Source organism: Athene cunicularia, assembly GCF_003259725.1.
Source record: "Athene cunicularia isolate RWA chromosome 2 unlocalized genomic scaffold, athCun1 chr2_part1, whole genome shotgun sequence".
Taxonomy (NCBI): Eukaryota; Metazoa; Chordata; class Aves; order Strigiformes; family Strigidae; genus Athene; species Athene cunicularia.
Window position 1 is genome coordinate 55202400 of NW_020799095.1, and position 16305 is coordinate 55218704.

Sequence of the window (16305 nt, forward strand, 5' to 3'; positions counted from 1 at the left end):
AAAAAAAAAAAAAAAAAAAGGTAAAGGTAAGGGTATCCTAACAATACATTTTTATAAACAGAAAATACTTCAGAAAAGTAAGTTTGGAAATGAAATAACTACACCAAATACTAAACATTTTAGGCTCACACACATATATTGCACTTCTCTGGTGATCCTCTTTTCATACTCAGGTAATAATTACCTGTCTTTCAGACTATATTAATGTAGCCTAAACCATGTTTGTTTTCCTTTCAAGCATGGTATTCTAGCTCTATGACTATTACTGTGAAAAAGAATTACAATATCACCAAGATATTTTTATTACAGACTACTTAGAAGCAGCTTAAATGGAATAATCTCAGTTTTTCATCTAGGAATAAAAGGGACAAAATTATTTCCCAATATGAAAGCACCACTGGTTTTGACTTGACTTTCCATTTAAAAAAGTCTATTTTCAGCTTCAAGGTTCTTAATAATTCCAGCCTAATAACATGACAGATCTGCAGATTCTACCACTCCACTGAAGGTGTCAGCCTCAATATATCATTAGCAAAGTTCTCCTGATTTTGTTTTTCTGCTTCCATGATTTAAAATCCCTCCAGTATATGGGGCTGCAATCAGTAACTGGGACCCATATCTGTCTCCATTCAAATATTCTTCTCTTCCTTCATGATCACAGTGAATATTAACATGTATCAAGGCAACTAGATTTTATTTCAGTATTTCAGTTCTCGTAGCTCACCTACCATTTTCTCTCCTATTTCTCTTTTACATACTGCGGATCAGAATTAAAATACAATTTTATTTTGTCACAGGAACCTTATTTAATTTAGAGTCTATAAAGCATCTCACACACTTGAGCATGCTAATAGCCAATAGCAACACTGTTTTTCTTTCAAACAAGTCTGGAAAACAGCATAACTCGCTTGTGTAGTATCTAACAGATTATAATTAAACTTTGTGACCCAAGGTAGAATTTAACTACAACTCTGACAGACATCGGGAGAAGAATGAAGCAGCTTTGCAGGTATTTTCAGAGCTTTCTTCCCCATTTTTCTTATCAAAAGCATGGAGGCTTCAGTGTAATATATGCTTGCAAGAGCAAAAAATCGGATGTGGGAGCTTTCTTTTCTAAAACAGTACATCTAATGCATCTTGTGTTATGGCATTGTCTAACTTCAGTAACATGTATTTTCTGAGCGATAACAAAGCTGTGTCTTTCTTCTCCCCCATGTTAAATCTGTGCTCTCAAAACAAGGTCTTGGGTGGCTCCAAAGTCCAAACTTTTGTAAAACAGAATGGAGCTCGAAGGACCCTATCTAAAGACACTGTCCTAACTTTAATCTCCAAAGAGTTACTTGGCAAAATACCAGAGACAGATGTAGAAACTACTAAAACCAAGGTACATTTGAAACTCTTGCTTGGAGATTCAATCTATAAAGCCTTAAAGCTCTGTACCTATAACCACAATACAGACACAGGGCAAGCCACTGAAACTGCTATGTTATCAAAGTTTACAGATTGCTTTAGGTTTGGTAAAATGATTTTTAAAGTGATCAGAAACCAGTAACCTGTTCTCTTTGACCTTGAGGTATTCAGTGCACCCCCCTCTTAGAAAAGAGTCTGAAAAAAATATTGTGCCCCAGCCAGATTTCTTGATAAAATTGTAACTGGTGTTAATTATGTTCTTGAGTCTGTGCCCTATAAGGTCTGAAAGGGCAGAAGTGACAATACAGGCTTGACAAGTTTTCTACTTCCTATAGCTAACTCATTCCTACTAATATTATTCCCGTCTTTCTGACCACATCTATAAGGAAGCATACAAAATCATTTGGTGATTAGCTAGTCTTTTTGACCTACCCTATCTTGCATTACTATGTTAAAATACAATCACTGTTCTACTTTATTGATACATGTGCATTTCATTACATAGCTTGGTTTAAAAAATTTAACAATTTTTGATCCATACATGGAAAACGACACTTAGTGTACAATGTGTTATATCCAGCAGTTTACCTGGATATCCAGGATGGTGAACATTTTTTCCAACTCCGTTTCAAAACAGAACTATATACTCATGTTTTGTATACTCTTTAGACTTTTGTATACTCAGTGATTCTTTCTAAAAAATTAGAACAAAACTTGATGAGCGCATGCAATCTGTTTTTTGTCTAAAAGAGGAAAACATATAAAACCTTATGTACCTTTACTTATCATATTAATCTAGAAAATGCTCACAAACATTAAAATGATCCTGTCTTCAGAATTATAGCAACACAAATAGTCATGGTTTAGTCTATTTTACATCTCAAGTAGAGATTTTTATGGAAAAGTACAAACATTTTCAAAAACAGCATAGTATCTTAAAATCATTTTCAACCTATTTGAAAATAATTTCCTGAAGGATTCATTTTCAATTAAACCACAGGCATTGCAATTTCTTCCTTCTTACCTCCCATATAATTTCAGCTATGTGATACACACTCTTCACACTCATATATTTCACAAATATTAATGAATTCTATTCCTTCTGTTACATTTGAGTTCTTTAATCTAGATTAGGATTAATGTTTGTTATTTCTGTTATTTTTCATAATAAAATCCCCCTCTTAGCAGAAGATAAATCATGCAAAATTTATTCTGAAGACTTTCATGAAGAAATTCTTGATTTCAAAAAAGGCCTTCAACACTCATTGATCTTGAGGTTCCTTAAATTGGCTATACTTTGCAAATGCTCTGTCTCACTTCTAGTAGATTTTTTTTCTGAAATTCATACTGAAATTTCATAATCTATATGAGGCAGACATTTTCTAAGGATGCCAGTGTAAGTGATTAGGAAGACTGTTTAACTCAAAAAGCTTTTGTAGAACTAAAGTATCCAACAGAAATTTGGCCTGGGGTATCAGCCATATTTCAAATTAGATTGACACTAAATCAAAAATAAGTGATTGGTCACAAGGGACAGACTGATTTTGAATATATATAGTTATTGCACCCAGTTATGTAATAATATAAACCAGAATGAACCGCAAACTATATTTTAGTAATGAAATGTAACTTATATACATACATACATGTTATGGACAGGACATATATGGTCTTACATGTATATAACCCAGGACTGACCTATCTGCAGTGTACTCTTTTTTTTATAATCTGGTGACATATTTGCGTGCTCTACTGCACGACGTCAGCCTTGAAAGCACCAGGTTTTCCAGCACCCCATAAAGAACAAAAAGAGCAGAAGAGAAGTGTTGCAAAAGGTAGAGCATGGTACAAATAGTGAGTAGCAAACAATGCTCAAGCGCCTGCTGTGTGGGAGAGACCACTCGTACCCACAACACACAAATTCACCAGACGCACAAAAATTGCCCTCACTGTATTATTCAATCCTCCACTGTACATTCAGGTTTTCAGCAATTCCAAGTTACACGTGGATTTTTAGCACAGTGGCTGGAGGTGCAGGCACAGCAATGAAAACAGCAGAAGATATGAGTTCCAAAGCACTCGGTGACCTGATTGACTGTGATGGCTTTGAAGGAATGTGCTTGGATTATCAAAGACAGATGAAGTTCAGGAAAGGGTCACCAAGAACCCACCTCAGGATGTTTCAATGTCCTTTTGTTCCAAAGCACAATTTATGGGCCATCATAAATGTCACAAGATTTGTAAATGACAGACAAAGCTTAGTCACCTCCATGATACAAAAAACATTAATGAAAAAAATGCATATTAAAAAAATTTAAAGGCAAACTGCAGGTATAAAAAAGGGAATTATATTGATAAGTCTAATGTTTTTTGAAAAATAAATAAATTCTAAACTGGACTTGGAGCACTGGCAAATTCTGTTCCTGGAATCTAAACCAACAGCTACAGATAGCCACAAAACTAATACACTTAACCAGAGCATATCAATGCCAGGCAACAAAGACAGTAAAATAGTAAAGCTTAAATGACTTCAGTATCATAATTAATATCAGACCTGGATAGGTTCTTAATTTGCTATCTGTGTTAAGTCATAAACTATTAAATCTAAACCATGCTCTCTTTTGAGGAAGTCTGGAATTGCCAAAGCCAAGAGAGGTTTTTTTAAGAGACAAAATTTCAGGGATTCAGTTATGGGCAATAGTCCCTTATGTCTACAACTGCTGGCACTGTTTCCAGCTGTGAGCAGACTGGTTCATAAAGTGTATTAAAATTTTGAATTAAAAAAGAGAAAAATTTCCAGTACTACAGAAACTACCTAACTGCAATTCAAGTAAAAGTTACGAAAAGACACAGTTAAAACTTCTTCTATTGATCTTTCACTTCATTAAGAGCCAGTGATGAGGAAAGAAAGACAAAGAATGCACAAATGTAACATCCAGTTGCCATAGAGGTCCCTTCTGTGTGAGACTGTGTGAACGGGTTCTATATGCATCAATGGATTGGGATGGAATTGTAACAGAAAACAGCAGGCCAAAGATGATAACATTAGCTGAAAATGTAGCATATGAAAACATCCTAAGTATTAATAAGGTCTGTAAACTAGTGCTCCTGCTGAATCTGCAATAACTAACAAACTCAGGACACCAACAGTCTGTTCAATCCGCCCAAGACCAGTCTGATCAACAACAAAGAGACTCAAACCACAGGGTGGTGACTCCTGTATGCAGATGAAGACTGCAGAATTACATTTATACGCAAAGGAACAAAGATCCCTCTGAGAGACTTTCCAAGCACCCACCTCAAAGCCACAGGTTGACCCTCCACATCTGAGCACACAGCTGGGGCTGGCCTCCTAGCTGCTGCTCCACAGGTGAGCAAGTGAGTGAATGCCAATGACTAAATGAATGTGTTGTGTAAATAGTTACCTGCTATTAACAAAAATGACTTGGTTCTACTAATAACAACAGCTTAATGAGTAAAAGGTACTTGAAGAAATTTTGTTTCTCTCTGCCTCACTTCAATCCCCCATCAGGGAAGCTGGAATTTACAAAACAGCCCTTGAACTTCCTGGAACACTTTAACTTGAAGCCACATATCAGAGTACATAATTCATAATCACTGGTAAAGGAAAATGCACACATTTTCAGCTTTTATTGCCCTCATGACATCTGTCTTACCAATTTGATCTAATGGCAGTGGCTTCCAGTATACTCCATGTATGTGTGTATTCATGCAGCTTGCAGTGTGATTTAAATGTGAAAGAAATTTGTGCATTGAGTTTATCCTGATGCCATTTTATAGAAAGTTCTTTTGAAGAACAATGTTATAGTCTTGAAAATTTCACTGAACTGAGTTTAGGTAGGAAATACAGAAGAATTACATACTTCTCTGCATTTCTATAAGCAATTGCAATGGATGCTAAATCATAAAAGCCTACAAAAAATGAAAAAACTTGGTGACACCACTAAACTCGTTTCACTAAACTACATTTCCATTTTTTGTTTTGAATTTTTCTAAGAAAAAGATTTATAGTGAAAGGAGAAATTTAACTGAGATGCTGATCACATATATATTTAAATTGGAGGTATAAATTGTTTTCTCCTTTAAAATCAAAGACTGTTTCACCTTATCTGCAAAGAGTACCTTCTTTCCCTTCTATTCAGTGCAGGAGTATGTGGTATACAAAACTCCTGATGCTATTTCAGCTTCCTTACAAGTAAAATCTCAGAATCCCATCAGGATTTCCAGACAGACTCAGAGCGGAAGGAGAATGGGTTATGAGTGCTCCTGGCCATTACAAATCTTACAGGATTACATTTTCCTAGAAGTAATTTTTTATATTGGACAGTCAATATGCGGACTGTACACGGCTACAAGTACCAACCCACCAAATTCTAACATGTTAGTGGTGGTTTCAGAAACCTTGCATATTCTGTTACTATTTCTGACCTGACAGTGAAGTTTAGAAAGAACTTTGCCTCTTTCTCCACATGTATATTCTCCACATTTTATTTTCCAGTGCCCTTTAATTCTTTTTCTTAACAACATGTCCTAGTTTGAACCCATAACTATACATTTTCTTTAAGATGCTCAAATTTTCAAACTGAAATTGTAAAAAGTTTATGAGGAAGCTGTTGTTAATTCTCATTCATCAGTCTCTGCTGTAAAAACAAAGGAAAATTTAAAAAAAGTAGAACTCCAAATCAGTTTCCCAAAGGGATTATCCAGTCTACCTTCAAATTTTGATTTGCTGTCCTAAGCAAGATCATCATACTCCTTGAAAGGTAACACTCTTAATCTACCAGGTGCCTGAAGTACACCAGTGCAGGATTTAAGAGCCATGGCTCCACGCTAGTGTCAAAATATTCTTGTCCTTTCTCAGGGGTGGGACTGCACAGCCCAGCTGTGACTGTTCAACTCCTTCCCCAGATTCAGCTATGAAGTGAATTTTCAGCAGCTCCACAGACAGATCATTTATAGCTTTCCAAAAGAGTACAACCCATTTTAAACCCTACCAGCTCAACTGTCTCCCACCACAAGAAAAACAGATTTTCATTTCACCACCTGGTCAAATAACTTAGTGGTCTGAACTTGAGCTGAATCTAGCTCTAAAATAAAGCTTTCTTAAAACTTTTGTAAAATTCTACTTAGTAACTTTTTCTAACCACAAAATAACCTCTATTCACAGGTGATTAATCTCCTTTGAATTCATCACACAAGACCACAGTTCTGGCTGCATACGAATTGTGAGCATTGTGGTAGATTTAAAGCATAAAAGAAATTAAACGTTTTAACCATCTTTAAAACGGGGAAAAGGAGGAAGCAGGCTTTCATAGGTCAGTCACAGTTTATACAGTTCCTGGAAAAATAGGGAGGAGACTACACAAAACTATTTGTAAGCATTCAGAAAGTAACACAAAGAGCCAACACTGATTTGCCAGTAACCAACAGCTATATCTATCAAAATGAATCCCATCAGAGAATAACTGTCCAGAGAAAGCATAGCTGTGTTGATGGTTTGCAAGGCTTTCTGCAGTACCTCACATGTTGTTCTCATAAAAACATAAGGAAACACGGTGTAAATAAAACTGCCAGAGAGCAAGTGCAAATGTTGCTGGAAAACGTTAACTTGGAATACTTCTAGAGTTCACTGACAAATATGAAGGATAATATATCGATTTTTCCTTCACGGCCTGCCTCCTCCTCCTCCAGCTTTCACATTTTTAATTCTCTGGCCCCAAACTTGCCATAAAAGTCTTCACTCGGGTCTTTATTCTTGCAGAGGAGCAAGCAGTAAATAAAAGTGTACTGCTGAGAAAACAAAAGTGTGGTACAGAGGTTCAGCAGTCAAACTCGGTCATTAATCAGTCTTGGCTTCTCTTACACATTAAGTACATTCTGCATGTTACACCATGCATTATCGCATGTGTTGGCGGGGGTTGTCAGGGGCCAAGCATCTTTGATACACCAGAAGCAGTTATCACAGCTGCACCTAACTCCTGGGGCATGTAATGCCATTTAGTCACAGCACTTAACAAGGGAACTCAAAGGCAGTGATGGCTGACCAGAGTAGCAGTACTGCTGAATAAGTGGCATTGTTCCTTTTCCTACTCACTTTTATTTCATTTTTCTTTCCTTTTCTCCCACCTCCTGATCTCCCCAGCTCTCTTCCCTAATTTTAGAAGAATATCCCTACCTACTTCCATTGTATGTTCTTTGGATTGGCCACCATTAAACTGCAGCAAGAAGTATTACTGCTTCTGCTATGCCTGTGAGTATTAGAAACAAGGGAGATGGTCCCTTCCTTTCTGGGCATTTAAATCACATTAACTAATCAACAGCATCCAAAGTTGCACTCTCTCAGCTGCAAGTGCTTAACAGTGCAATTGATTCTCTCACATATCACAGAGTACATTAAACTCTATAATTTATTTCTAAATTTATCCCAGACAGCAGATGAATTATTTCCTTGCCCTAGCTCTGACCCTGGCTTCCCAGGGTCACACATTGTGCCACATCACTACCCACTAACGCCTGAAGCACATTCTCCAAGGCAAGAGCAGCCCTCAGTTGTCATCTCTCCTCACTGTCTGCTCAACAGGGAGCTTACTAGCCTTTTCTTTGATGGTACAACTGCAAGGTTCAGCCGTGCTCTGTTTCCTTTATAGAGTTGTGAACAGAGCAAAGGGTGTCCCTTGCACAAGCAATGCTTTTGCTGTTGCTCTCTTGCTACTTGGGAGTTAAAAGTGTTGAAGGAGAGGACAGGTAGTATTGCCTGATGCAGAAATGTGGTTATTTCTCAATCAGCCAAGGACAGTTCAGTGACACATAGTTATTTATTTGAATAGGTAAGAGCACATGAGCTACCACAGAAGATTCAGCTGTTTGTGTGTGGAGATTCAGAACTACAAAACCTATACCCATCCAGCAAAGGAGGAATTAAACATCATACTGTATCTGCCAGTACCCAAGAATACCTATTTCTAGCACCCTGTAGAATTTTAATCGGTGAAGACAGATGTGGGGGTTTTGCAGCCACTCAGTTCTGAAAGGTTGTCAGTAAATTTTTTTAATACCTCTTAGAGGGAAGCAAAAGCAAAGCAGTCTAAGAAAAATAAGTAGTCATCACAGAATAAAGGCATAAAATAAAAGATGATTAGTTTGCTCCCACAGAAATGGTCAAATACAACTTGACTGGCAGCAACACTGATAAGGTGCATATGGCATTATCCTATCCTTATAAGAAAAAACCTCTTGGTATATTATGTACTGCTCCTACAGTTGGTAAATATAGTAAAGGATCTAAGTGATGGTTTTATTAAATGGAGAGGGATGCAACATTTGATCACAGATTTGGTTTTTTTCTAGTAACAATGGGTATATTTAACAGATAAAATATAGCACATAGATAGATGTTTTAGAATCAGTAGGAGTTTTGCCTGGATGCAATATCTGGGGGCAGATGGATGGCAGAGGGGCAAACCACCTGCAGTGTAGTTGGATGGACACATTTGTACAGAGGAGAAACAGAATACAGGTGTACTGCTAGCCTAGGGCAAGTATGCTTGGGATGAAGGCTGCTGAAAACTGAGGTTTTGGAGACTGGGTAGACACTGTCAGATGTGAGACAAGGTGTTGCATCTTTGTCCACCATGGACATGGCAAGGCTACCATTCTCTTCATGTACTCAAAGACTTCAGTAATTCCCCACTATACATCATGAGAAAATATCCCATATCTACCTCTGTTTTTGGAGAGAATTATTTTTGAGATCAAATATTAGTTCTGTTATAAAATTTGGAACTTGGTTATTCACCTTGATATAGTAAGCCCAATGCTTAATACAGCTAATACAGAGACAAAAATTTAAGGAGACACTCTTCAGAGGAATTAAAGGAAAGGTTCAGTAGTTGACTGACATAAAATCTTCTAGCTAGGAGCAAGGTAATAATTTGATGGTATATAGAAAGAGAGAAGGAAAGAAATTGTAGAAAAAGTGAATATAGTTTTTTATCTAGGCAATCACAATGCTTTTTTAAAAAAATCTAATAATTACACCAATAATTGAAACTGAATTGCTTAAACTATTGAAAATACATATAGAAAGATTGGAATCCACACTGCAGTTGAGGGCAGTGTAATCACGAAGCTTCAGTCACATTACTGCTCTCAAAATAGCTTCTGCCATCTCCTCAGTAGAGATGAACCTAATTGTACCCTACTACAATCCCTGTTTTCAAAATGGCTATTTCCTCATGTTGTTTCCATGTGACAGAAATCAAGCTGATCCTGAGATGATGATGTCCCCTAATGCTTTCAGAAATTGCAGAGGACCATATCTCCAGGACATAGAGAAATCTCCTCACAAGTCCCCAGACAAGTAATAGTTACCTTGAAAAACTAAAGGGCAGAGAAATTAAAATTATCAGGAACATGTGGTGCTACAGATCCTTAATTTTAGAGAAAGAGAGTAATTTTTACACTTAGAATTGAAACATTCTGATCCTTTGCAGTGCAGCTAAATATAAAATCCCTACCAGACACATCTAAACCATGTTCTCTTACATTGCTTATTTAAATATTTACCTGACTAGAATCTGTAATTTGAGTCGCATAACTATCAGCGCTGTCAGTTTTATGACTGAATGTAATAGGGAAATGGAGAAATCCAGATCAATAATAATAATAATAATAATAATAATAATAATAATAATAATAATAATAATAATAATAATGATAATAACAGCAACAATAACAATCTACAAAATAACATTTCATAGTTAACACATTTCAGAGTGAGAATTCCTACAGACAGCCTACTGGAGGTAACAAACATCCAGACTCATCTCTGAAACAATGTATTTAGCAGCAAGTGGATAAAATGGGGGTAAAAGCCAAGAACAACAGAATTTTGAGGTAACATTTAAGTTCCAAACAACATTTTGATTCGTTTTTCATCACTGCAAGTCTATTAAAAAAAAAAAAAACCAAAACAAACCACAAACCCAGAAGATGGCTAGTTTTGCTTAACTGTGCTCTAACTAACTGGAGACAGTATTTTTGGTAAGCATAATCTAAATGATGGTTCTGAAATGATGAGACCGTTTAGACAGATGTCTGATTCTCTATGGACATTTCTTCTCCAGGAAAAACAAGAAAGGCCTGCAGCCTTAACTGTCTTTTATGAATTTATGGTGGCAGAACTGTCCATCTTGATTAGTGTCATCTGTCCTTTTAGAAAAATATCAGTAGCTGTAAGGCTTTCAAAGATAAATTATCTACGTGAAGGGATGATTCCATGTTGACCTACTGATTTTTTTTTTTTTTAATTACTTAAGTGCAAATGAAGATTTTCTCCAAAAAATGCAATTATATTTACGACTTCCATAAAAACTATCCACTAAAAATCTGAAAGCACTAAATGTTACTACATTTAATACCCCACAGACTGTCCCTAAAAGTCATAAGGTCTTCCTAAAAAAAGCTAACTTAAAATGAACTGACAACGCAAAAACGTTATTATTGCAGCTGTTATACTTGGGCAGAATCACCAAAGCTGTCTTGAACCAGAGTTAAGGAAGCGGAACTCACTGAAGTGGAGCAGTTTTCAAATAGCAGTAGATCTGCCCATTGCAGAAGTATTGCAAATGTGAAATAACATAGTAAATACACCCAGTTTTAGAAAAAAAGACAAGAATAACAATTGTCAAATAACTTTCTCATTGGTTCAGCACCTGTAGTTAAATAATATAGCCAAAATTCTTTTCACAGAAAGTGATCCTACCAACAGACCACTGCAGAGGATATATGACCATCTGTAAAAACTCTAGCTCACAAGTTCAGGCTGGTAATACAAAGTACCACACGCACACTCAGATGCTTACATGTAACAGTTCTATGTCACTTTACATGTTGTTTCTTTCCCTATGCAAATGCAGTAAAATAAATACATTAACAGTAAGATGACATGAATAATATATTAAATGATATAGGGATAAGCGTGCATAATGTGGATGGTAACACATTAATTCCTCCTGCTAGCAGAGAAACATACTTAAGTTACTCTAGGCAAGGAATGACAAATGAAATGCCTGTGTATTCTTGGTAATGCAGGAGAGACCATCACCTTCTGTCTAGAAATTACGTGAATATAAAACATAAGAGATTAGCACAAGCTCTTCCTGCTCTGTTTGACTAGTTACTCTCTGTTTCTACAAAGAGATAAAAGAACAAAGGATCTCATAATACAGGAGTTTTGAAGGACTACAGGGCAAAAAAAAAAGAGAGAGGAACAAAATCTATTAATTACAGATTTTCATCAGCCCTGGAATTAGAAGCCCCTTCTTCTTTGAAGGTTCTAATTCACTGAAAGCAATAAGTACTAGTGCTACAAATATGAAAAGAGAATGTAAAACTGGGTTAAAATGACATTATAGTTTTCCATGTAACACTCAACCACAGAACAGCTGATGTTCTTTTAATAATTTAGCTCTCCACATACTGTCCAGCCATGGCGCCCAGTTGAACAGAAGAGGGTAAATTAACTTAAGCTCTTTGCACCTCCTGTGAAAATAGCGTGCTTAAAAATCTGTGGATGAAAGAATGCAAAACAGAAACATAATTCAATGTTTTGATTTTTAAGCTTCCTAACTTCCAAAACCTTTATTTCTGCATTTTTTTCATTTACAGAAGTTTGTAAAAAGCATTCAAAACTAATAAAAATAATTCAATGGTGTGAGTTGGTTGCATTAAGTGGGCTATTTCAACAGCAGCTATTTATATTTGAAAATTCGGTATTTTCCATTATGAGATAGCCTACAATAAATGAGCAATCATTGCTCAAGCTGTGCTTCTCTAAACAGTAAACCGAAAAAGCCAAATATAATCTCATTTTATGTCTTCAGCAGCTGACATCCTATGGAATTTGTGGTACGTACTGAGACTAAGCAGAAATACTTTTAGCTTTCACATGTATAACTGAAGGGATGAAAGTACCTATATGTAGTTCTGACTTTGTGTTGGTATAACAGGATACATAAACTGAAATAAATATTTATTAATTTAAACTGATTTACATTGTTGGCTGACTTTTATTCTTACATTGAAAGGAAATACAAATATTATTCATGTCTATAATAATGAGATAATAATGAGTTGAATTATTGTACAGGCATCAGTTTTATATACTTTCGTGTTTTGAGATTCAGATTACAAAAATTACAAATTCAATTTTTACAAAATATATCAAACCATGCCTTCAGATGTGATTGCTGCTGTTACTGCTTATAAATTGCTATTTATATCAAGCAAAATACAGTCAAGAGCCATCTACCTTCTGTATCAAAACAGCCTGTTTTCCTCATGGGAATCTGAGATGAGAATGTTGGTAGTCGGGAAGGGTTACACTTCTCACTCAAAAATAGAAAGAAAGAAAATGCCTGAAAACTGAAAAAATTAAATGCCAATTTTATCAATGGCCTTTAACATGTAGGCTGAAGGAAGCAGTTTGTAAGCAGTGTATAAGGACAGTCTTGAGAAGAAGTTGCCTGGAAATTTGATTATTTGACAAATACATCAGAGATTATCATTGCTCTGTTATTAATACTTTGCATAATTACTCACAATAAGCTTGATATTGCTGGAACCACAAAAGTCTTAAAATGGAAAATAAAATAATATGAATAATAAGTCAGCTTCCACTCTTGGTACTCATTCAGCCAAAACTTGATGGAAAGATGACATGCTTTTAGTATAACCACTACTTTACCCTTCCTAACAATCTGAACAGTAATTTATATATGTAAATGTGTTCAGTGATCTAGCTAACCTCTAACAGCAATTCAACAATCATTTCACTACTGGACTGAAAAAAAACCCCAACATTTTAACTGAACTGTAGCACAGTTCTGCAGAAAAAAAAAAAATAAAAAAAAAAATCTACATTTTCATGTATATGCTTTATATATTTAAAGACATCTGAGTACACCATGTATAGTGGCACAAGAAAATTGATCTTACCACTGCAGCTGGAACTTGATGCATTTTTGCAGCTGGGGTTCCTGGACGTGGGTAAAATTGATTAATAAACAAACTTGGAAATCTGTACTGTTCAACAAGTTTCACTGTTTCTTGAAAATCTTCATCTGTCTCTCCTGGAAAACCACAGATGATGTCTGTAGCAATTGTTATTCCAGGCACTCTGTAAAGGAAGTAAAAAGGAACACTGAACTAAATATATAAAAGTCTTGCTCCCTTAAAAGCTAGTGTACATAGACTTATAACTCTTCAACTTTAACTACAGAAAATTAGACTTTAAATGATCTTTGGTAATTAAAAAAAAAAAACAACAAACCAACAAACCACTGATTGGCAATGAAAAATGCATTTGGTACTCAGCTGAAAGTATATGGAATAGAAGATACTGCAGAAAATATTGGATTAGGATTGTGACAGAAGAGTGAAAACATCGGGACCACCTTCTCATCCGTTCAAAATAACAGGTAATCGGCAGAGTTTGTAAATGTCTTGAATTCTGATTGCTTAATCCACAAAATTTATAACTTCTGAGACAGCCACTAGAATTTATAAACTATTTAATGTTTTATAATGTTGCTATCAAAGTAGAACAGGACAGCCAAAATAGGGGACTTGCATGCCATATAACCTAGCAATTTTAAACAAAATTGGCTTTGGAGACAATAAGACATCACTTAGTCATGAATTAATTTCTCAGTACTCCAAAAAATCAGTCTGTGCCTTACTTTAAAAGGAAAACAAAATACTTAAGTTTACAAATGCACAGGCACTGAGTTCTCTTGTCATTTAGCAATGTCAGTATTTTCTAACTGTTCCCCCTGGAGCAAATATGCTGAACCCTTACACACAGCAGCTTAAGAGAGCACAGCAAACAGAGAAGCCAACAGATGCAGCAGTCAGTGCAGCAGCACCGACCGAAGGGAGTGCAGTAAAGGGGCCTCAGTTGAAATTGTGCCACAGTTAAGTCTTAGATACAGTGGTAACACATAACTGAACATTTTCCTCAGTTGATACTGGAGCAGTCACCCCTGCTAGGGTTGAGGCTTGCACCCAGACTGAGCTTCAGGTGGTGGATGCAGCCCTAAAAGTGACCCAGGCTGCAAGGAGAACCTGTGGGCTCTCTCTGCGGCCAGGAGAGATGGTCCTCTCCTGCAGAAGCTGTGCTGCCTTGGAGGAGCTGTGTCTCTATGTGGAGGAGGTATGGAAGGAAGAGAGCAGGCTGCACAGCATCAGAGAAGATGAAAGGGAGGTAGAAAGGATTTTCTCTGCAACTCAACAGCTTAAAGAGCCTCAGCCCCCATCTGCAGTAAAGAAGCAGGTAGTATCAAACCCCACTACCAATTGCAGTGAAACCTCTGGTGAAGGAGAAGGATGGAAGCTGGTGACTTCTGACACCAAGAGATCTTGTCACACTTAAGGTCTTACAACTGCAAAATAGGTTCATCACCCTCAAAGTTGAAGAGGAGCTAGATATGCCCACAACCAAAGTATCTTGTCCATCTAATCCCTAAAACACGCAAGACTAACAGGAAGAAAGGGTGAGTCATTGCAAAAGGTGACTCCTTGTTTTGGGGGACAAGGGCATGCAATCTGCCAACCTGGATCAGGGGCCAGGATCTGGGATGCTGTGGGGCTCATCTGGCCCTCTGACTACTACTCTCTACTGTGATTTCATATGAGCACAAATGATACTGCAAATTGAAACCTGGCCAGTATTAAAAATGACTACAGAGCTTGGGGTAGGCAGTAGTCAAGGGCTTGGGAGCTCAGGTGGTGTGCACCTCATCAGAAAACACTTTTTTACTGAGCTCTAGCACACATTGCCCAGGGAGGTTGTGGAGACTCCCTCCTTGGAGATATTCAAAAGCTGTCTGGACATGGCTCTAGGTGGCCTTGCTTGAGCAGGGCAGAGTTGGACAAAATTGCCTCCAGAGATCCCTTCCAACGTCAACCCTTCTGTGATTCTGTGACATGGCCCAGGAACACCTACAACCCTACTAACCCTTGGCCCCTACAACCAAGAGAGTACTGCACAGTATTTACAGACCACTCTATGGGACCCAGGAGACAGCAACTCAGTTTTCCAAACCTGACACTAGCCAGCTGGATGACCACTGTCCTGTGAGAAACTGAAACCACAACACCGTTTTGTATTCAGCCTGCTTGTGTAAATTGGGAATAATGATAAAACTCTTCTGCAGAGAGGCAGAAATGTATAGAGCTCAGAAGTGCTCAGTGCTTTCTACTGACACAGATGAGACTGTTTCTGCAAGACAGGGTTCTGCAAGATAGTTCTACACTATCAGTAACAATGATGAACTGGAGAAAATATGATTTATGAGGAAAAGTAAGAAACCTGTAAACATATTGGTGGTATCTCACTTAAAGCTAGCCCTGTTTCAAGTGGGAAGAATAGGTGAGATGATTTCCAGAGGTCCCTTCCAACCTAAATCTACAGTTCTTAAGTAGGCTACAGGCAAAGGAACAGCTGAGACAGATTCTTTTGCGGTGAATGACATGAAGACCACTGCCACAAGCAAAGGTCACACCTGAGTTTAAGACAGCAGAACTGTAAATACTAATGCATGCAATCCAAATGACATTTATAAAGCATGTGAATGGCCAAAGAGGACTATCATTTCTTATTAGACAATACATCACTGCACAAAAAATAATACTGTGCTTACAGTGGGTGAAGAAACTTGAGTTTGAATAGCTGAAAGAAAAACTTCCTGCAACAATAAGTTCTTACTGGAACAGGAGAACCTGTTAGCAAAAGACCTAAGAAAGGGGAAGCAGGAATATTGTTCTTTGTAATTTGTTCAGGTGCAATATTAAGAGCATGCATAGCTTATATTC

General features: G+C 37.0%; 1 protein-coding gene across 1 annotated transcript in view; it reads right to left on the reverse strand.

Annotated features, from left to right (window-relative positions):
• The window catches only part of CDKAL1 (CDK5 regulatory subunit associated protein 1 like 1), a 424112-nt gene that overhangs the window by 96460 nt on the left and 311347 nt on the right, over window positions 1-16305 (reverse strand). The window contains exon 11 of the mRNA XM_026843118.1: window positions 13429-13609. Coding sequence (XP_026698919.1) covers window positions 13429-13609 — 181 coding nt within the window. The remainder of the gene's footprint in view (window positions 1-13428; window positions 13610-16305) is intronic.